We start from the raw sequence: 23,437 nt of genomic DNA, 5'->3' as shown, positions 1-23,437 counted from the left end.
TGCGGGAAGACTAATACCTTAATTTAAGCAATCACTGGTATTTTATGCAATTTATTCTTCCATTTCTAGTAATCTGGTTTAAGGAAACTAGTCTTACAAGAATGAATCTCAGTTTCGTACTGAGGAAAATACTCTAAAAATGTGTTAGGAAATAATATAAACTGAACTGTCTTCAGTACTTTACAAATGGTTACAACCTGTTCCCATTTTGCAGTATAATACATTCCCTTCAAGGCAGAAAAAATTACAGTGGTATGACACTTTAAAGATAACCTCTAACCCCTTGAAGTAATTCTTAGTCAGCTGCAAGGGTCAAGCGTCTGTCTAAACTTTTTCTTGATCAATCACAATGAAGTACAGAACTGCTTAAAAGTCTTATATACACGAGCATTCGATTACCTAGGGCTAGAGATGACAGTACACCAAAACATTAGGCATAGAGAATCTTGTTAACTTACTGTTTTGTTCTTATAAAAAACCTCAAACCTTCTTATAAAAACCTTATTCTAGAAGAAAATTATGGTTCTTCTACCATAGTTTTATAATGCAATACAAACCCATAAATTCTGTAGAACAATAAATAGGCCAACTGACAAATCCGAATGTTTTACATAAACAGTTATCGCACCACTGCTGTCAGGAGCTGTTAGATTATGCACAATTAGCACTGAAGCCTTGCAGTGCCCCATTCTCTTCAATAATTTGCATTTATCCTGATCATAGCAAACATGGAGTTGAATTTAACAAGTTGATTGTTGGGGTTTGCGGTGTGGTTTTGTTTGTTGTAGATTTTTTGGGGGGTGGTTGGGGGTTTTCTTTTTTTGTTAAAAAGGTGAATCCTAGCCTTATTCTTCAGTATGGAATTCCTTGTCAACTCTTAAAACCACTGTTTTTGCCCCGCTCATTGCTTGACTTCCAATACTACAGGAAAAGTACAAAAGTTATAATGTAGTAGCTGAAAGACTTAGTTTCTTCTCATGAGTAATCAACTACAAATATTCGTATAAGCTGGCAAAAGTTTCTGGTCCTTAAAAGCTGTGGAATCCCACTTGGCAAGTACTCTAGCTGTTACATGGTGTTTCTTGAAGGCCTAAAGTTTCTTTATGAGCATAACCTACATATAAACTCTGTAGCTTCCAGGTTATCTTGGGAGACCGTTTATCTGCTATTAGCTGGACAGAAGTATGCTAAAAACTGAGAGATCAGTAACTGTCACACTTTCTTATACAGAAACAGCAGTCTTAGCAAGTTATTGGTAGTAATATTGTCCGTTAGGCTCACCTATACACTGTGCAATGTTTGGAGGCCAAGATACCGAAATGCTGCCATGTGTTCTTGAGCTAGTAGGTTCCAGTGTCAGCATGATCAGGCTTACCTATGGTTACTCTTACAGAAAAACACATTCTTTTCCTCTCTACAATGTTCTCAAAAATTTACTTTGCACATTTTTGTGTAAATACATAAAATAAAATACTGCAGTTTTGCTGTTGCTTGCTTCTGCATTTTTTTTGTTTTTAATCTGTCATACTTTTGACCCTGCTGGGGGGGTGGGAGGTAGATTTTTACACAAAGAAACCCTGACTGTTTCCCCCTACCCCAGCAGAGACAGTGATCGTAAGCAGGGAAATGCCCAATACCTTCTAGTAGAGGTGTGTTTGCCCTTCAGTTCATAACTTGCTAACACCCTCCTGCAACCTTTATTACAAGCCACATTTGTGTATTTAATGGCAGGAGAGCAAAGAGTCCTTAGGGGGTCTGTAACTCCTGCTGGGAGTCTGCTCCTCTGTGGTAACTAGAATGAGTCAGAGTGGCTCTGTAGGCACTTACTGTGCTGCTGCAGGAGAGAAAGAGGGCCCTGAGGATAGAACAGTTGTCCCACACACACTTAGACCTGGCTCTATTCTGGTTCCCTCAGCTGAATGCCTATTCGTAGGTGGAATGTCTTCCATCTGGTTTCATCCAGAGCAAACCTATGCTTTTTAGATGAATTTTGATTCGCTGCAGGAAACTAGCTGGACATGTGATTCAAAAGTGCAATTTTGAGCTGGGTCTAGATGTTTCCAGTGCTATGCAGAGCTGTTTTGACTGCCAGCCCTCCTGAGGAGACCACCAGCTAGAACAACATACCCCAGTTCTGAGCTTCAATGATCTGCTTATGTCACTTTCTCCAAGTTAAAGCTGTGTCTCTTTGTACCTGGCAAATTATTAAAAAAAATAAATCATTTTTCCTTACCTCTAAGACAAAATACCAGCTAACTAGAAATCTGTTCAAGTTACAGTGAGTTTGAGACACCCCTAGCAGCTGAGGCCCTGTTATGAGTTACAAGTAAATGGTTACAAAAATGATGTTGTTTTCTATTACAACTTTAAGATTGAGATTGTATTACAACTTTGAGACTGCTTCTTTACAATGTAGCCAGCAGGCTCTTCTGCATCCAATGTACAGCATTTACTAAACATTAAGAAAGTTCAAGATAAAATACAAAATATTAAGGGATTGATTTATTGAAACATGAATAAGTAACAAGGATGGCACATGCCTACATTTATTTCAGTGGGAAGTTAACCGTTGAGTACCTTTGAGAACACCTGTACCATCTCTAAAAGCTAGACACCTACGTGTGACATCGCTATGAACCTGGGGTGGGGGACACTCCAGGGTGCTTCGACCTGTCAGAAGACATGCTGCTTCAGGAGTTTTTTCTTTAAAGTGACCTTCAAGCTAGAGTATCCTTCCTGTATAATCACTTCTATCATTTTATGATAAGAAGTCAATCACTCTAGGAACTTTAAGCTACAGGCACGATGGCTTCAGGTCACAGCAGAACTTCCCTTCCAGCATAAGCGTTGTTCAAACCTGAGTTTCCAGTACATCTCATGCCAAAACGCATCTCTGGCACATGAAACCATCTGATTGTTACAACAGTCTTCAAAGAGGTTCTGATCATTTTATTTTTTAATTCAGTTTTACAGTAAGAAAATCAGAAGAAGGGAAAAGTAAAGTAACTTAAAAAAACCCCTCACTTAACTAAAAACAAGATTAAAATTGCTCTGGTAAAACAAACATTAAATTCTGTGATTACATTTTTATACAGTATAGCTTGTACGAAAAAATTTTCCAAACTATAAAAGATTTTCAGGAAGAACAAAAAATAACTTTCCTCAGAAATTATTTGTAGTATGTAGTCCAGGTGGAAAATGAAAGCACATCAATAATATGGTGAAATTTCTGAAGATTCAGATCTTAAACATGGGTTATGTTATTACGTAATTCTTTATAGCAAATGAATATCTTAGTTTACTGTCAAATCTAATTTTAGTGCGTTTCCCTTTTCCAGAGATTTAGACATCTTATATATTAATTTATTTTAAAATTAAGTGTAAAGCATGCTTTAATCAAGCAAACTTCACAAGGTTGTAACTCTATCTGTATATTGGTTAATAAATACTTTGTGGGGAAAAAAAAAAAAAAGAATCAGCACCAAAATTAGCTGAAAAGTTTTGTTTTGAAAGGAAGTAGGAGGATAGGAGAGAAAGAAATACCAGAACTGATATTTTTTGTAATGTGACTTGGGAAAAGTCCACAATAGATTAGGGCTAGATTAAATCTTATTTTAATTTGACATAAACTGACAACAGAAAACTTACAGTGCACTGAGCTTTTTAAAATCTTAGGGATATACTTACAGAGCTAGCTTTCATCTCATTTTAAAGCACCTTGTGCCTAAACTATGTATTTCAGTTAAAACAAGCTGTTGTCAACAAGAATACAATTATTAAAGTTAAAAATGTAAGGTGCAGCCTCTTTAGATGGATCCCTTGTACCACACACAGTTTCCAGAGTTATATTTGACAGTCCTTCTGTTATTAATGGCTCTAACTTCCAAGACGTATTAATTCCCAAATCTCCTTTACAATCTTAAAGGATAAGTGAAGGATTCAACTTCATTTCTGACTGATTTACATGGAAATTTCCGCCACGCTTGTTTAGCAGCAAAAATAACCAGTTGAATTCCTTAGAGCTAGATTGTATTTTTCCAACAGCTTACAATGTATTGAATTCATACCTTATCAGTGCTTTCATCTGATAATATGTAACCCTGTGGAAAAACAGGCAGGGATGTTGTGATTGTAAAATTATTTCTATATTGACGGTTTTATATATTTTTCACTTATTCTTTTACAAAGATGATATTCTCTTCACCATCTGACATCAGCAAGACGAGTAGTTACTGAAGGCCCATCCACAAGCACATTCCAAAATAATTAATGTTCATATGGTTTTGAGGATGGAATTATTAAATGTATTTTATTTGTAACCTAGGAGCTGTGAATCATTCAAGTTTCAATGTTAGTCCTTAAATGTTTAGCCCAAAGGTAGTACAAAATACTACTGTAACAGAAGGAACATCATCCCAGATTCTGAGATTCTATGAGAATTCAGAATTCCTTTGCTTTCCAGGGCCATCATCTTCTCCTAGCAGTCTTTAAGCAAAGTCATGAATTCTCAGTTCAGTTTTCTAGAAGAGGAACAAAATAAATTAGTTTAATGTACCTTCACATATGAGATGATTTTTCCTTTGTCTAAATAAACAAATCAATTCAGGTTACACGTGAATGATTTCCAATTCATTAAAATACAACGCTGCTTCAAGATACCTGAAAATTTGCCCTCTTAAGTTACAAAACAATCTGCAAGTTTACAGAACTAGCACAACTTACACTGAGGAGTACCAAAGATCACTAAGAATTCTACACTGCAGATGAAATTCCTCAGAACTGCCCCTGACCACATCAGTCAGTGGTTTGCTGGCTCACAGCAGAGCAATGCTTATGAGCTCGTTTTCCAGTGACTCCAGAAAACATGCAATCAGAATGTTCTAAAATTGTCAGCTGAATCTAAACAACTCTCTATTATTATTAAAAATATTTTTCTATCCGTGATCTGGTTTTACAGCCCTCAGGATTCAGCTTTTCACGCTTTCTTCAGTGAAGGCTCCAATATGAATACCCAGATTTTCAGCATTAAGTTCCATATAAAGGAATGAGACAGGTTAAGAGGCTCAGAAGACCTAAATCAGCCAGAACGCCGTACAGTAGGGTGCTAAGAGCGAGCTGAGCTACCCCTTCCCAGGGACATGAGCTAAACTTCTGTAGCTGTTGGCTACAGAAGGCCTTCTCTCCACCAGTTCCATGGAATTTGCTCCACTGTGCAAAAGAGTTCAGGAGTCACGGCTCCACAGCTTCACGATCAGAAAACCTCACAAGTAGCACAGACTCCTGGTTTCTGCTCCAGGACAGTTTATGTATTTTAAGACCAAAAGTACATAGATATGGTCAATATATACACTGTGTACAGCTGTTGTCTAAAAGCTTACACACCTTTACAGACTACAAGCTGAAACTGGCAATGGGACAACAGAGAAGGACTCTTGTTTTGCAATTCCATTCTCTCTCTGAGTGTACTTGATCAACCTCCTACCCATTGTTAAAGGAGATGGAACTCTGGATGGAAAGGTGATGCAGAAGCAGATAGTCCTTAAATTTGGGCTATGGGTAGATTTCTTCAGAAACAAAGAAGAAAGCTGAAGAACACAGAAATTTCTTTGGTTGTTTCTGTTCTTGGAGTTCATCTCATATTAATACAATCCATGAATGAGTAAACAAAACAAGGGCTATCTGGGGCTATGCTATCTCTGTGTCTCACAGAGATACTGGTATTACCATTAGTAGACTGTGGTACAAATCCTGGTGTCCAGAACTCAAAAAGAATGTTGATTGATAGACTGTGGAGCATTCGGGAAAGAGCCACCAGAATCATCCCAAGACTGGAAAACAACTTTAAAATGAGATTCCAGTTGCTCCATCTGTTTCGTTTAACCAAGAGATTAAGAGGTGACCCGGTGATAGCAATAAAGTACCCATGGAAAACATATCACGGGCTCTTTGTCAGGTAGATAAAGATCTAGGAAAATCCAACGAATGAAAGCTGAAGCTAGACAAATCCAAATTAAAAATAATGTACCAATTGTTTATTCATTTAAGCTCTGAATCATTAGAAGAATATATTAGAAAAATTGCTGGAAAGGGTGCTTTTCTAAAAACTGATTTCTGACTGAGCCTGGGAATTGATTGAGGGTGCTACAGAGGTCAGAATAGATGATCAAAAAAGCTTTACAAGAACAGCATACTGTTCAGAGAGAGAACACGGCCATTCAAGAGCTATTAGCTAAACAACACTAAAGTTCATAGGAGCTTCACATAAAATACTAAAAAAATTGTATTGATTTTAAAAAACTTTGTCCTTGCTGATGAAATGGAAATCTCCATTTACCAGTGCAGAAAATAAGGAAAATGTGTGTAACTGCCTAAAAGCCTTAGTGGTGAAATCTCTGGTTTCATCAGACAGTGCAAGTAACATCAGTGCTGCTAATGACAGCTCTGAGACAGGGTAACTAACTCCCCTGGCAGACTTGTAGCCTTTGTGGGCATTGTACTGTTTACAGTACCACGGGCTGGGCCCAGAGGGTGGTGATCAGTGGCACGAAGTCTAGCTGGAGGCCAGTAATTAGCGGTGTATGCCAGGGGTCGGTACTGGGTCCAGTTCTGTTTAACATCTTTATTAATAATCTGGATGAAGGAGCAGAATGCACCCTCAGTGAGTTTGCAGATTACACAAAACTGGGAGGAGTGGCTGATATACCAGAGGGTTGTGCTGCCATCCAGAGGGACCTCAACAGGATGGAAAAATGGGCTGACAGGAACCTCATAAAGTATGACAAGGGGAAGTGCCAAGTCCAGCACCTGGGGAGGAACAACCCCAGCCATCAGTACATGCTGGGGCCTGCCCAGCTGGGAAGCAACTTGGCAGAAAAGGACCTGGGGGTCCTGGTGGACACCAAGCGAACATAAGCCAGCAACGTGCCCTTGCAGCAAAGAAGGCCAATGGTATTGCAGGCTGCATTATCCCTCCCAGCAGGCTGAGGGAGGTGATCCTTTCCCTCTACTCAGCACTGGAAAGGCCACACCTGGAGTGCTGTGTCCAGTTCTGGGTACAAGAGAGACGTGGACATACTGGAGAGAGTCAATAAAGGGCCATGAAGATGATGAAGGGACTGGAGCATCTCTCCTGGGAGGAGAGATGAACACTGGCACAGGTTGCCCAGAGAGGTTGTGGAGTCTCCATCATTGGAGATATTCAAAAGCCGTCTGGACATGGTCCTGGGCAACCGGCTCTGGGTGTGCCTGCTTGAGCAGTGGGGTTGGACCAGATGACGTCCAGAACTGCCTTCCAACCTCAACCATTCTGTGTTTCTGTGATTTACCATATGAGAGCAAACTATACCATGAAAACTGTCAAACATTAAAAAGCTAGAACAATTTAAGCTACTTCTAGTATGATCTACACATATGCAGACTCTCTGCAGACTGACAGAGAGGAAAAAACTTAAGAGCATACTAAGCTAACAGAGTCAGGTGTGAGGCTGAAGTAAGTAGATAGCAACTAGAGAACATTAACTTGATCTTCTGATGCTTAGAGAGTTGAGAAAAGGTAAGATGAGAGTACAACTGTCCTTCAGCTGAAGGAAGTCAAAGTAGACATTACAAAAATATTGTAGTAAGGTGCTAGCAAATTTTAAATAAGAAATAGGTGACAGATGGGACTCTGCAAAGGATTTGATAGGAAACAATTTTCTCATGGCATAAGGGGACTAGGGAGTTTAGAAGCAGAGAAAATGGCTCAAGAGGATATTGGGAGTGAGAGGGTCAAAGAATGTCATGGCGACACTTCCAAGCTATCCAGCCTCACCCACTTGTGTATGCTCACTGAAATTATTTATCCTGCATCACACTTCACGGATTTAACCTAAATTGCCACATGTAAAGCATCCCACATATGAAGTCAAATTAACCAATACTTTCTTATGCTGAGAAATTTTCAAGGCAAAGAAAACTATACATGTCTGTTCCTAGCATTCCCAGCTAATGAAAAGCACTCCTACTAGCTTCAAGAATTTCTTGTTGCGCATTTGGCTTGAGTTCTTGGGACTGAAACACACGCCCTCCTATCATAACCATACCAAGGACTCGACTCTAACCTGCTTTAGCCTGGTATCTTCAGAGCTATGAGTCACCGATACATACGATGGAACATTAAGCAAGACATGTCTTGAAACAACTCAAGGAAACAGGATTTATCAAAGCAATTATTATCAAGCTCCCCATTTTGATACTGACCTGATGTTTCAGGTACACTCAAAGCCTTACTGAGACCATACCCTTGCATTCTTCTTATGCATGAAGGCAGTATTTTATGTCCTGTCTAAATAACACGACATACTACGTACTGGTTTAAACAGATGAAATGCAGTATATATGCCCTATTGAATGCACGTCTTTACCTTCGCTTTCTTTGAAGATACACATGTACCAACCACTGGGCAATAAATGGCCATACAATAGCAAAAGCTAAAATACCAGGAGAAATGTCAAAGGGCCACCATGATGGTTTCTAAGGAAACAGAAAAAAATTCTAGTCAGCAATTTGTGTGCGCATATTGAATACCACGCATATACTTCTCAATTACTTCAAATGCTACAGTATCAAAGTAGAAAATACTGGTAAGACCAGGAAAAAAGATTAATCTAGCAAATAACTTCTTCAGACACAGATTATTTTTTATCTCCTAGTCAAGGGAGAGACAATACAAAAAGCACATACGAAAAGCTAGACACAGAATATTCATCTCATCTTTTTTCACCATTCACACTGCTTTTTACAAGTTTTACCTTGACAGAGGAGGCAGGCTGATAATTTGACTGTAGTGTTGCAGATTTTGCCTTTAAATACAAAGAAAGGCTGGTAAGTATAAGAAAGGAAACTATAATTAAAATTTTTCTGCTTCACAAAATGAGAATATGAAGTTTTTCATCTTGTGAAGGCTTTGCAATCTGTATGTATGACAGTTTAAGGAACAGAACCAGCGCCATGCAACCCCCCTTTCACTACTTAGTTTCCAACTTACCTCTCATGTTTCCATTACTCTTTATAGCATTTTTATCACAACTCTGTGTGTTAAAAAAATGAATCAGTGTCATTTACTGGACCTCTTTACAGTTTTTCACGGCCCCCCCTGTCCAACTTCGCATCGCAACTTCCTCAACTCTGGTCCAGTCCCAGCAGTTGCAACCCCGAGTAGAAATCCCAGCAGCTTAATTTGCATGGTTACATGTTTTGACACTAGTCTATCCAAAGGCAAAAAACACTGTTTTAGTCTGCTCTGAGCTATAGCTACAGGCATGTCTAACAGCATAAAGGAAAGAGAATACTCTGTTCCAAATCTTCCAGGCAATCCAGAAAATGAGAAGTACAAGAAACTTTTCAAGACTATTCCCATACACTATTGTGCTTCCACAAAACCAAAGCAGTCAGTTTTCTAGCTCTTTCTTAATTTATGTAAGTGTGAAACAGAAGCTTCTCTTTCTCTTTAGGTAAGGGTAGCAAGCACAGCATGAACTGCTGGGGAAGAATCTTTAACTATTTCTTCATGTATTGCTCAGGCAAAAAAAGAAAATCAGTCTGTATCCAAACATCAGATTCTTGAATAGCTGTGACAGAGCAAAATCATGATGTTAATAAATCCTTTTCCCTGGTTGCCTTAGATTTGGAGTATGTACATCCCATAGGACACTGCTTGTACGCTCTCATTCTCAGGTAGATCAAAATATATCAGCAAGTCAAACAAAACCAAACATTTTTAGGTTGCTGGTTCAACTATATTCACAGCATATTCTATTCTCCCGAATATACAGTATTTCCATTGAAACAGAAGGAAAAAGAAACACTACATCAATAAATATCTACACCTGCTTAAGACTTCTTTTGCCTATCTTGTATACATGATATGAAATTCCAAGAAAGCTGGATTACTTCATGGGGAAAGAATGCTATGAAGAATCAGTCTTCTGCTAAGTGAAAAACGGAATCAGAAGTTCTGCCTGCAAACATTTACCGGTCTGGAAGATTAAGATAATTCCTCACTTCCTTTGAAAATGCTTTGAGATCTACTGATGAAGAAATTATCTGGGATCATGTATTACTAACATTAACCATGGAATCTCCATATAGCGACTGTGTAATGTGTATCAATACCTATAGCTAAGATTAGTCTCATCAGAAATCAGTAAAACAATGTATGGTTAATTTCTAGGTCAAAATGCATATTTTTGCTCACATGTACAAGAGTCCTGAATTGTGTTCCTGAGAGTAGGTACCAATAAGAAATTTTATGTTGGAATAAACTACAGAATATAACTGAAATGTCTTTACAGTTTAAGAAAATATTGTCTGCAATTTTAATCTGAAAAAGCATAAAAATATCCAAGGAAATTTAATAAAAAGTAATCAAATAACTTCAATGGATAATACCTGTGATGCTGTAACCGCCTCCAGCATATGCAACCTCTGAAGGACATTTTGCATGTCTTCTTGCAACCGCATCAGCACTACTGCAATCTGTTCATTGAGGCTACCCCTGGGTCCTCTGTCTGATCCCCAGCGCTCTCCGTCGCCTCCACTACCCATCTGTCCACCTTGTGAACCATCTCCTAGAGGCTGAAGTCTATGCCCTATGTTGAGGGAGAAAAAACAGATACATAAAACACAGAATGGGCTACCAACTCTATTGAAAATGTTTGATTTTAACAGTTCCCTTTTCTCCTTCCCAAACTGAGTGTGGTACTCCTAATCATAGGCTATATTCAGACAGCTGAAAAGCACTGGGAGGTTACTGCAACATCATTTGAGATGTTTCCCTACAGCCTCAGTGTGACAGTATCATTCAAGGTCCTAGAACTGCATAAACATTTAGCAAAAAATTATTAATTTACATCCAGTCAAGTTCAGCAGTAAATTCTGCCCTAGTGATAAGAAAGTAAGATCTGTCTTATTATCAAGGGTAGGTGTGTTTTAAGTTTGGCACAGTCTCCAGCTGGAAAACAAAGAACACTGGAATAGAGTGATGAGAAAAGATAATTGTTTGAAACCTACAACATTCCTTTAAACATATACAGCTAGCCTATCATGTTTCCTCCTGCAAGTAGCAAACGCAAGTAAAACAACAAAAGAGAGAAGGGGAGATGGTTAAACTATAATATGTTCTTCATAATATGTTTTCAACATAAATGTTATATTTGGATTTTCTTTTTAATTTTTGCATCTGATCACATATAGGTGCCATACAAAAAGGCATGCTATATATAAATAAAATATTTTCTGGCCTTTTTTTTTTTAGCACAAGAAAAATCAACTTTATCCTTGACTTTACAGATCATACCACTGGAATATGGTGCTGCTCCTAGGTGACAGTATTAGAAGTATTACAGAATTAAAAAGAGCAAAGGTCCAACATAAATTGAACATCTGGACTGTTATGTGATTAAGAATCATTAAGTTTTAAGAATCATAATAGATAGTATCAGAATCACTCAAAGGCGTGGCTAACACTCCAATTATATAGAAAACAATGCGTCACTGGTACCTTTCCAAGGTGTTCCATGATTTCAAATAAGACACCACAGAGGTATAAACACATATACATTTAAAAATAAACATGTAACTTGCAAAGAACCTCTTCTCATGCATAGACAGGTTTTGAAGATTACATTTCTAAAAAGACAGGTGCCATAAACAGCAGCTGGAGTTTAAGGTAAGCCAAAACAGAAGCAGACGATATGTTTATATAAGATCTCCATAGCACAAGAAAGTCCTTTTGTAATACTTACTATGAATGAAATAAATACTCCAAAGACAAAACTGATTGCTACCCACTGTAATTAGGATTTTGTTATCTATTTTTATTGTGAAGGACAGAAGCACTATATAGCATGACTATCTTACTGGACGATGTTCACAAGTGCTTCTCAGACACCAGTAATTTATGGCAGTCAGGAGAGGGGGAAAAACAAAAGCAGCGTGCACAGTACCTCTCCCTCTTCTGACACTGTAGAAATCTGCTTTTTCTCCACCCTTTTTCTCCTTGTGAGGGCCCCCATTACTGGCTTTGCCATCTTCTCCTCCACACTTCACTTCGCCTTGTTCTTGAGCTGCTCCCTCTACAGTATTTCCAGGTTGGAGATTCCCATAAGTCATGCAAGCGCGCCTTGGAAAATCCATATTTTCTAACAGAAGACTGTGATCTACATCCAAGAAATGGGATGAATGCTTTAAAGATCCTTTAGCTGATGTGATGATCTCCAAGGGCTACAAATTAACATTAGCAAGTAATTAAATTCTGTAAAATGTGACAGTTAACCAATAAAAAGGAAGAAGCATCATCTCTACTTTCACTTTCAGAAAATAGTTTGCCCAGAATTAAGACTTTTCTTTTAACAGGAGCAGTTGTTTTCCTGTAGAATGTGCTTACTATTGTCTAGATGTCCTTTTCAGATTGAAAAGGCATTTGAGGCAAATATTCACAAAACAGTGATACCACTTGGAATTATTTTAGACATTTCTAACATACAGTAATACTCAGTAATCACTAAAACAGAACATTAAGATCTGAAAATGTTCAGTTTTCCCTTGTAAAATTGGCTTTGCTTCCTAGACAGTAAAGTGGTATCCTAACTTGGATTCGTGAGCCATACTGTCAAAAGTCACATGCTATTAGCAACCTTGAGTAGGCAGTGTTTACGCTCACGGCAAAGAGATCACGTTGTTTATTATCAACCTGTTCAAAACAGCTTGGCTGTACCCTGTACCTCTCGCCAAACGAAAGAAAGGCATAATATTCTATCAACTTCTCACTCAAAATCAGTGGTACTGTAGGAAGATATTAAAAATGGATGACGTACGTGTTGATCAGGCCACAATTACATGTTCTGCAACAGTACTGCCTTAAGGTGGTTCAAGCAACCCTTTGTTCAGTGCAAGGACAAGCACTTGCACAAGTATATGCTGAAGCAGACTGGGGACCTCAGCTAGCTGAAAAATAACTCAATGAAAAAGCCAAAATAACCAAAAGGAGGGGCAAAGAAATGGAAACTGCTGCCAAAATCTCATCTGTCAAATAGCAGTTCATAAAGCTGTATCATCAGAACTGAAGGACAGAGTGCTTGCTACATCTTTTCCAATAAAAAGCTGTATTTAATTCTTTAAATGAACCTCTTCTAGTTTGAATTGATCCATCTGTAGTTCTACTTGTATACATGTATATACACTATATATATACACACATACCTGAACATGATATTTTGTTCAAAACTAGAACTTTTCTCATGCAGGTTGGGAAATTCTGACAAATTATCCACCCACTTCAATTAAAGAATCTCAAACCAGCTCGAACGATACACAAGATGATTGGGAAATCACCTAGATAAGAGAGCTTGCAGCGCTTCTACAAATCACCTTTCCCAACATGCTTCATTACCAGGTAAAATTTTGATTTGCTAAAAGGAATTCTCTAGATCCTCAGGAAACAGCTAGACAAGAGAATGATTAGAGTGCTTACTGGTCTTTCTGATCCCATGCACCATTCATATATTCCTCCCCAGAATCAGGAAACTAGGCATTTGAGTACAACCTACAAAGTCTACACTTAAACTGGACCTCTGAAGGAGGTCCAAGCCAGTAAGCCAACTAAGATTACAGTTAATACAATGAGCAGGAGCACAAATTTAGTCAAAACTAAGCCAGCACAGTTGGTGCCCACCTTTATATGAAAGTCAGAGATGTACATTACAGCTGAAGAGAGTACAAGAGAACCCAGAAATCATTGTCATCTCCCACTTCTTTAGCCCTAGGCCACTTTCAGGCACTGGCCTACAGGCCACCTGCTAAGGCTTACTCTTTATTTATTCTAAGAAACAAATGCAGGATTCATCAGGCCAGAAAAAGAGCACGCAAAAAGCTCATTGTTACAAAGACACTGCCTGCTTCTTAGAGATAGCTGGATTCTGGTCCTTACATATGTTAGGAGACCCTAAATTCATTTGTAGACACAGCCCTTAGTTTCTTTGTACTGTTGTTTTTGATACCTTCCCCTCACATAAATTCCCTGAGAGCAAAAATTTCAAGGCTTTTATAGATCAGTAGTAACCAAGTTGTAAAAGACTGACAATAAAAAGAACAAAAACCTGATAGTCCAAACAGGAGAAAGGTATGCATGAGTTACTTCATTCACCTCTGCGTGTCCAGGTTCACCTGACAGATAGGAACCTATTTAAAAATAAGCATACCAGTTTCAAAATACACCTAGGAATACTAAGCTCCTACCTCTTCTAGTCCAAGTTGTTCCATAGAGTCACAATAAACTTCGCTGTCTGAATCACTGGTTAAGTGCTGAGTTGCTGAGACCTCTTCAGTATTCTCTTCATTTGCACCTGTATGGAAAGGAGAGACACACACGTGCTTTGTAAATGTGAGCCAATCCTGGCAAGGAGTAAAGCAATGAGTGAAAATGTCTAGGTGAGCTTCAACTCATGCCCCTTTTAGCTACAACTGTCATCCTAAAGTTAGATTCTGAATAAAGAGGTTATATTAATATAGGAATTATATAAAACTTTTACTAATGGGAAAACTATACCTCATATTGGCATTTCTGCATTACAAGTTGATAATTTTAATTTTACCTTGTTCATTCCACTCTCCTTCCTAAGCTCAGTATAAAGTAGTTTTGCCTAAAGTTATCTGTTAGTTTTAAAATTATATATTTAGACATCAGTTTCAACAAACTGGCATTTATAATACGTTCAGCCTTTGAGAAAGACAAATAAGATGTTAGTGATTTTCATTTCGCTACGAATTAGCTTTCAAAGGCAAATAGTATTTGCATAGGTAGTATAATGATTTTAAAAGAAAACAATTGTATTTCTGTGGTTTTGGGCATCTCTGTCTCTGAATTCATCTCTCTTTCTGTAGGAGATCCTAAAAGAAAGCCTTATTTTAAACTAATATTACTTTTTTTTTTTTTTGAGTATTCTTTATTCAGGTTTCTACAACTGAAAGACAGCATTGCTAGTCTCTGAATCCCAGGATTAAGCTTTCAAGAAAAGAAATATTTTCCAAGAAAAACATGTGCAAATGAAAATATGGTCTTGCAAGGACAATACCTTGGTGAGCACTGTTATTAGCAATTTCTGAGCTTGGCTCCATTTTCTTTATTTCTTCCTCCGGGTTCAAGCCATTGAGGGCAGATTTAGTCTGGATGCCATTCTGCATATCTGGAATAAAGCTGTCCTTGTAACAGCCATTAGTAACAATACTTTCCAAATCCTTAGCAGCTGCTGATTCTGGTTTCACATTCTTACAGTCTGTAAAAGAACAAGAAAACCTTGCAAATAGAAAGCTATGCACCTAATAGCTCAGAACATATTTCTTCAAGTAGCTAACTGTCTAATGGACTGTAAGTATAATGTATCTGCAGAACAAAATATATAAATGCTCCTAGATTCACATTTGCAGGGATTGTTCTGTTCTTGTAAAAAGTGTAAATATAAAATCTAATTTGCATAAAAAGCAGATGATATTTAAAACATAAGTAAGCAAATCTGAAGTAATCTGATAAATTAAATAATTATCCTAATGTCCTTGGAGGAAAAAACCTGTACAGAATTCCAAATAGGTAATTTCATTTGGTTTTCACTTGATGCTGGTATTTCTCAAAACTCTTTATAGACCCCCTAAACGAATCTCACTGAAAGTTCTGTTTTATTTTCTCTGAAGCAAAAAAGTCATTCTGAATTCTACTGTTACAGCCCATGTAGCCATTCACAGCTCTTACATGCAGCACTGGCAATAAAAACCAAAAAATACAGGGTATAGACTTTTTGCTAGCCTACTGACAAAACTTCCTAGCCAAGTCAAAAATTGTATGGCATAGCTCACAAATTTGTACTAGTTCTAAATCTTATAACCCAGGTTGAGACACTGCCATTCTTCACACACACATCCACGCATCTAATTCTCCTGAAGAAGTACCGCATTCATGATCCTTTGGGATTTTCTGCCACTTAGGTGGTTAAGAATAACTTTGGAAGAGACAACGGTCCAAGTGCAGAAAACATACCCTTTCCATTTAGCTGCAGTTCTTTTTCCTCTTCTTCACAAAGCCCTTCTTCTTCTGATTCTGCTCCACTATCACTACTTTCAGCTTTTCCATTCACAGCCTTTATATTTGGAGTGGAATTCATGACATTACTAAGGTCTAAGAAAAAATTCAAAGAGGAAAAAAAGATGTGTTTTAAAAGAAACAAACACACAACCCTCCCCCCCTCAAACTATTAGTCATAGTTCTACAAAAGTATTTCCATATTAGAAGATGTACCAAATAATGCCAGCTTTATTTCTGTAAGCTCTTCCTTAATTGGTTTAATATTTCTCTTTTGTGGTTCACAACAGAGTGCCTGACTACTGGTGAAGAGATTCTCAATGATTCTGAGGACACCTACTGGAAAGAGGCAGCAGGCCACTTTCAGTACCGAGTCTCAGGCCAAGACTGTTACCCATATTTATGGTATAGCTGCAGTAACGTTTTATCTAGGACCAATGCGCCCATGTTCTCTTAAACCCCGAAGTCAACGTTTTTATAGAAGTTCCCTTTTGGACTGAAATGCTTCAAAACTGCTCTCAATTCAAAGGCAAATTTTGAAACGTTCTATTCAATTACGTAACAGGATTCTGAAGAAGGTAAATACAATATCCCATGCATCTTCTCCTGCAGCAGTTTAAGCAGACGCAAAATGTGGTAAGACGACTCAAGTTTGTACAGATCTTTATCTAGCAAAGGGCATATGGAAATAAATTCTCTGGTTTCAGTGAAAAAGATGATGAAATAAATACACTGAGCATTTGTTTGCATGTCTAATTACATAAATATTTTTTAAAAACCCAAATCTTGAAATAGACAAAGTAACTGCTAAATCCTTGTTTTCCACATCTTTGGTCACTCCAAGGATCACAAACAATTTACTCTGACTGTACAAAGAATTGCAAGGTAAAGATTCTTAAAAAATATGGAGCATTTAAGGGACAATTCTACCACCTCCTGTAAAAAAGATATGGGTAAATACATCCTGCTAATCATTTAAGCCTCCTATGTTAGGACAGAGTGATTAAGGTACAAAGAGGGGACAGTTTCTGCGAGACACTCATAGAGTTTAGATGTTAACTCCAAGGCTGAATTCTGTCTGTTTTAATTGTCACCACAGCATTCCATTTGCATAATTTCTACATTCCCTTGAAAGATTAATTCTTACGTTTAGGCTTAACATTAACAGCAAAATAATACCCAGTTATACTGGAGTTGCCAAACCAGCTCCGCTACTTTCTTTGCTGCATGGTAATTTAGAGCTAAGGGTTTTCTGCTTTAATCTTGCAATGAAGAGCCTTCCCACATTCCTCTAGTTTCAAAGTTTATCCATAGTGCTTTAAAAAAAAAAGGGGGGGGGGGCAAAATAACTTCTTGTATAGAAATAATGAATATGTTAAATATCCTGTTCACCTTAGTTTTACTGCAAGGTAAGGTTTCTGTGGGCACCCTGCATCACTGTTTTGGATTGATTTAATCCAACTTTTATCTGAAGATTAAAAAAAATGCTTCTTTACTGTAAAAAGAGAACTGGAAAAGCTATTATCTGTCTTGTAGACTACAAGAATATAAGCAATCACATGCTCATTTTCGCCTCACTGAAGAACACTTTATTTGCAAGGAAATTTGTTTCACAAAAGAAAAATCCCAATGTATTCCCTGTTTATTTCTCATAAGCATGTTTCCTTTATTGTGAAACTCAATTCTCGAGTTCTGAGAAGCAGCAGCGTGAGGAGGATAAGGTAGCAGTTAAGTCCTCACAGCATGAGCATTAAGCACAGACACCGCTCCCTTGGCATGGTAAGGCAGGCATCACCCTCCCCTTTGAAACAAAAAGGGGGTGGGGGCACAATCATCCATGTGTCCTACACAGTCGTGGGAGTAAACAGGAAAGACAAGACTAGGAGGAACATTTAGCTGTGAAGGAAGGCGAATTAAAATGTAAACCTCCTCACCCTACCAAAGATATTGTAAAAAGCCCCAGCTATACCATAAGCTTTTTCCTTAAGATTTACTGTTTTTCTTTTTGAAGGGAAGGTCTTTGAATATTCAAGCATGTTCTCTCTTCACTTAATTTCAGTAAGGAGATTATTCATTTGGGGAAACTTCTAAGTGATAGATCACATATATATATAAATAAAGAGGTGGAACTGAGAGAAAGTATCAACAGTAACAGATTTATGGTATCATGCCATGGGACACCTGAATAACTGAAATCCATCAGGATCATATTTCTTCCACAAAGTCATTCTTAGCAACAGTGCTCCTAAAGACCATAAAGAGGCATTGCTTTGATACCGACTCTGAAGAACCCAGCATCGTACAGAGTTTTGGCCACTTGAAATACCATGCTTAATTGTGTACTTTTCCTCAGAACCCTTACACTGCTATGGTCATCAGGTCCATCCCCAATTACTTTTACTACATGGTAAAACCATGGTTTTCTGCCATCCTCCTTGTTACTCTGAGTATCTCCTAAGAAACCAGCAATGACGACCAATACTGGGGGTGATAGGGTTAAAGACTAAACAGAGCCAACTAGTAGTGTCTTCTACAGTCCCTTTTGGTAGGTTAAGGGCTACTTCCTGAGGAATGTATCTTTTAATATGAATGACGAGTCAAGCAAGCTTTTAAAACCTTATTTGCCTTGTGCTAATCCCACCCATCCCTTTATTCTTTCTGTTTACCCACTTCAGCTGCAGGCAAAATGTTAGCAACTTTTTCTGTTGCCCTCGTTTAGATACTACAGAATCCCTCTTGGTTTATTATTTTCATCTCACCGCCTACAACACTGAACTGTGAGATCTGTGACAGAGTTTTCTAAATCAAAGCTGTACTGCTCTGTAGCTGTACAAGGAGTTATATGCTACTGTAACAGCCTGGATTGTTTTTTTTTTTTTAATGCTATTAGTAAGAGCTGTGTAACAGTAATGACACGCAAACAGAAGGAAGAAGAATTTAACAAAAGAAAATGGCAAGATGGAAAGGATGTGAAGAACAGACACACAGCCTCTCTACAAGCTTTCACTAGATGCTTATTTTCTTGTGTCAGCTCTATTAAGAGATTTCCTAAGAGCAATTCTAAATATATTTTTTTAATATATTATATAAAGGGTCAAGTTTCTCAAAAATATGTATTTGATTTCTAACTCCCCACGTATTTCAAGGCAATTTTTGTTACCCAGATGGGAGTTCGGAGCTTAAATAAGGAAGACTAGGGAAAATGTGGGCCTTCTCCAGAATGAAATGGGAGACCTGGTTACCCAGGATATGGAGAAGGCTGAGGTACTTAATGACTTTTTTGCCTCAGTCTTCACCAGCAAGTGCCCAAGTCACACCACTAAAGTTGCAAAAGGCAAAGGCGGGGACTGGGAGAATGAAGAACCACCCACTGTAGGAGAGCATCAGGTTCGAGACCATCTAAGAAACCTGAAGGTGCACAAGTCCGTGGGACCTGATGAGATCCATCCGTGGGTCCTGAGGGAACTGACGGATAAAGTTGCTAAGCCACTATCCATCACATTTGAGAGGTCGTAGCAGTCTGGTGAAGTTCCCACTGACTGGAAGAGGGGAAACATAACCCCCATTTTTAAAAAGGGAAAAAAGGAAGACCCGGGGAACTACAGGCCAGTCAGTCTCACCTCTGTGCCTGGCAAGATCATGGAACAGATCCTCCTGGAAACGATGCTAAGGCACATGGAAAATAAGGAGGTGATTCAAGACAGCCAACATGGCTTCACTAAGGGCAAATCGTGCCTGACAAATTTGGTGGCCTTCTACGACAGGGTTACAGCGTTGGTGGATAAAGGAAGAGAAACTGATGTCATCTACCTGGATTTGTGCAAAGCATTTGACACTGTCCACACGACATTGTTGTCTCTAAATTGGAGAGACATGGATTTGACAGATGGACCACTCGGCGCATAAGGAATTGGCTGGATGGTTGCACTCAAAAGAGTTGCAGTCAACAGCTCAATGTCCAAGCGGAGACCAGTGACGAGTAGCATTCCTCAGGGGTCAGTATTGGGACCGGTGCTGTTTAACATCTTTGTTGGTGACATGGACAGTGGGATTGAGTGCACCCTCAGTAAATTTGCCAACGACACCAAGCTGTGTGGTGCAGTCAACATGCTGGAGGGAAGGGATGCCATCCAGAGGGACCTGGACAGGCTTGAGAGTTGGGCCTGTGCAAACCTCATGAAGTTCAACAAGGCCAAGTGCAAGGTCCTGCACATGGGTCAGGGCAATCCCAAACAGAAATACAGGCTGAGTGGAGAATGTATTGAGAGCAGCCCTGAGGAGAAGGACTTGGGAGTGTTGGTTGATGAGCAGTTCAACATGACCCAGCAATGTGCACTTGCAGCCCAGAAGGCCAACTGTATCCTGGGCTGCATCAAAAGAAGCGTGACCAGCAGGTCGAGGGAGGTGATTCTGCCCCTCTACTCCACTCTGGTGAGACCCCACCTGGAGTACTGCGTGCAGCTCTGGGGCCCCCAACAGAAGAAGGACATGGACCTGTTGGAGCAAGTCCAGAGGAGGGCCATGAAGATGATCAGAGGGCTGGAGCACCTCTCCTATGAAGACAGGCTGAGAGCGTTGGGGTTGGTCAGCCTGGAGAAGAGAAGGCTCCAGGGAGACCTTATAGCAGCCTTCCAGTACCTGAAGGGGGCCTACAAGAAAGCTGGAGAGGGACTTTTTAGCAGGGCCTGTTGCAAGAGGACAAGGGGTAAGGGTTTTAAACTAAAAGAGGGTAAGATTCTAACTAGATATTGGGAAGAAATTCTTCACTATGAGGGTGGTGAGGCACTGCAACAGGTTGCCCAGAGAAGTTGTGTATGCCCCGTCCCTGGAAGTGTTCAAGGCCAGGCTGGATGGAGCTTTGAGCAACCTGGTCTAGTGGAAGGTGTCCCTGTCCACAGCAGGGGCATTGGAACTAGATGATCTTTAAGTTCCCTTCCAACCCAAACCATTCTATGATTCTATGAAATGCCTCTGCAGATCTGCCTCAGCTCGAGGATCATTTTACAAAGAAAACCTAGCCTAGCAGGTTTTTCTCAAATGCCTTGTATTTTTGGTTTTCTGAACAGGCACATAATTCTTATACAAAATTAACATGCATTGCTGGAGCTGTACTGATGGTTGGCTCAGCACAACACAGTATCCTTACACAAGTCCTACAGCCTCTTTCATTCTTTGCAAATACCATTGATCAGAAAACAGTCTACAAAAGCAGGTGAAATGCATCATAAAACATTTAACTAGCTGTGTACACCCTCATCATTTAATAAAAATTATGTGCTTTTGTAAAATACCATAATTTTACTATCTGCTCAATAGCAGCAAAATCTTAGCCACTAAAAGGTTATTTCCATGACCTACACTTATATCACCTTATATCAGGAACTCTTTGCACTCCTACATTTAAGTAGACTCAAGCTCTGTCAAAATTTTTAAGTCTCGGAGAGACCTATACGCTGTACAAAATCATTTAGATAATCAGGTAGCTAGAATTCTTTTCCTGCCATCACAACCTGATGTTTCATGCTTCTTACTGATCCAAGTAGGCTCCCTGCTTCAATTCAAAGTTTATGCAACCACATTCTGCCATTTCCAATAAACATTGTTACACAAATCTCCACCTCCTTTTTGAAACTGATGTATCCCAATACTGCAAGGACTTCAGTGCAAGGAGTGATCACAGTGAGAAAGGAGGGGTACATGCAAGCATCTGGGAGCAATAAGCTCTTCAGATGGAAGAACAAGAGTTTCTAAAAAGAATGGAAGGAAATGAGGGGATAATATAGCACACTACAAAGAAAATTTCCAGGGGCCCGGCCTGCTCTGTAACATCTGTTCTACAGTATTCAAACAAGCTGCCATCACAAATAAAAAGAGATTTTAGAAAGGTCTGTCAAAAATAGAGAGAGAAAAATATAAAATTCCTTATTTTACCTACCACTGTTTTATCACTTTTAATTTTAAGTGCATTAAGTGTAAGTTCTCTGAAAAATGTATCCCCTAAGCACGCAGATTGTGGCAGCCAGATCTTCTCTATACAGTTTTCCTTTTTTGTCATTTAGTTTTCCTAAAATTTACTATAACAGAGAAAAAGAAGCCTCTCCTCCTTTTTATTTTTCTTTTAATATACTCCAAAAGACTACAGCCTTGTTTCGTCAGCATTCCTCTCTCTGCTCATGTCCTTTTCAAGCTGTTACACTGGAAGAGATGCCACTGTATTTAAAAAAAACAATTTAATCAACAATATCCATGTTCTTATTTACCATTTATAAACATCAAAACAATAGTCTGTGGTTAAGAATGAACACAGACAATAGCAGCTTCTTAGACATTTATATTAATCTTGCAAGTATGGTATTTAGCATTACTGACTAGTCATCCTGGACCTTTACACTTTTCGATATCTATGGAGTTTCTCATCTCCATCCATATCACCAGTACCTGTTCCCTTGAATTTTCAGAATACTTTCCATATAAATAAGGTTACCAAGTTTTTGGGTTGACTTAAGATACATTTCCCTCCTCCTTGTCACCCCTGAGCCTTCTGCCAGTAGAGACAACCTGCCCGGGATTTCCTGACAGAGCAGCCCAGGGAGAACAGCAGCTGCCCCATAGGCAATCCCAGCACTGGCAGGTAGTTCCATGAAGGCCACCAGACATCCAGAGTACAGGGCCACCAAGCACATGCAGCTCAGTTACATGGTGCATGTGCAGCGAGACCAATGGATCCAGGCTTTGCCAACTTACTGTCAACACCTTAGCCAACGATCACGTGTGAGAATGAACACGAAGAATAGCTGCTTCTTAGATATTTATAGTAACTGGCAAGAATAGTAAGATCATTCCAGGATGTCCCCATGTCTGATACTACTTCCCTCTGCAAGAATAAGCAGAGGGAAGCTTGCTAAGCTCTCTTCTGTGTGGAAGAGATAGTCAACATTTGGAACTTTTACTTTGTGTGGCAAGTAGAGAGAAGCATTACGCTCTTGAGTTTTGTCCCAGAAAATACAAAACATGAACACAATGAACTCAGAACCCCATAAAGAAAACCAAATTATGCTTGAAAGCAACAGAAAACCATACTGCTGAGTCACCTATAGTCCAGAAACTCTGGTCCATAATACTGTAGCCTGAATCAAAAATTGTTTTGCCCCATACAAGAAAAAAAAAAACCAAACAGGAAATAACATTAAGATTATATTCTCCTACCACCTATTCTAAGCCTACCAGTTGAACAGCCTTTTACAATGCGCATACTAAACACAGCCTCACCAATAACACAGATGGCTTTTCCAAACATCATAGAGGCTATGATTAAAGTAATTATTTTT

The 23,437-nt window shown here is 38.9% G+C and overlaps 1 protein-coding gene across 3 annotated transcripts in view; it reads right to left on the bottom strand.

The window, feature by feature from the left end:
• Positions 1-2,487: 2,487 nt before the first annotated feature.
• ACBD5 (acyl-CoA binding domain containing 5) overlaps positions 2,488-23,437 on the bottom strand; it is a 36,151-nt gene continuing 15,201 nt past the window's right edge. For 2 of the 3 annotated variants that reach the window (XM_076331746.1, XM_076331747.1), the window contains 8 exons: positions 16,068-16,205; positions 15,112-15,312; positions 14,276-14,382; positions 11,986-12,262; positions 10,430-10,629; positions 8,791-8,841; positions 8,403-8,512; positions 2,488-4,520 (listed from right to left, as the gene is read on the bottom strand). In XM_076331746.1, the coding sequence (XP_076187861.1) occupies positions 4,508-4,520; positions 8,403-8,512; positions 8,791-8,841; positions 10,430-10,629; positions 11,986-12,262; positions 14,276-14,382; positions 15,112-15,312; positions 16,068-16,205 (1,097 nt within the window). In that variant the 3' untranslated portion in view covers positions 2,488-4,507. Of the gene's footprint in view, positions 4,521-8,398; positions 8,513-8,790; positions 8,842-10,429; positions 10,630-11,985; positions 12,263-14,275; positions 14,383-15,111; positions 15,313-16,067; positions 16,206-23,437 lie in introns of those variants that run through there. The other variant, XM_076331748.1, reaches the window with a different exon arrangement.

This window comes from Aptenodytes patagonicus, chromosome 2, assembly GCF_965638725.1.
Source record: "Aptenodytes patagonicus chromosome 2, bAptPat1.pri.cur, whole genome shotgun sequence".
Lineage (NCBI taxonomy): Eukaryota > Metazoa > Chordata > Aves > Sphenisciformes > Spheniscidae > Aptenodytes > Aptenodytes patagonicus.
This window is presented reverse-complemented; position numbering and strand designations above follow the sequence as displayed.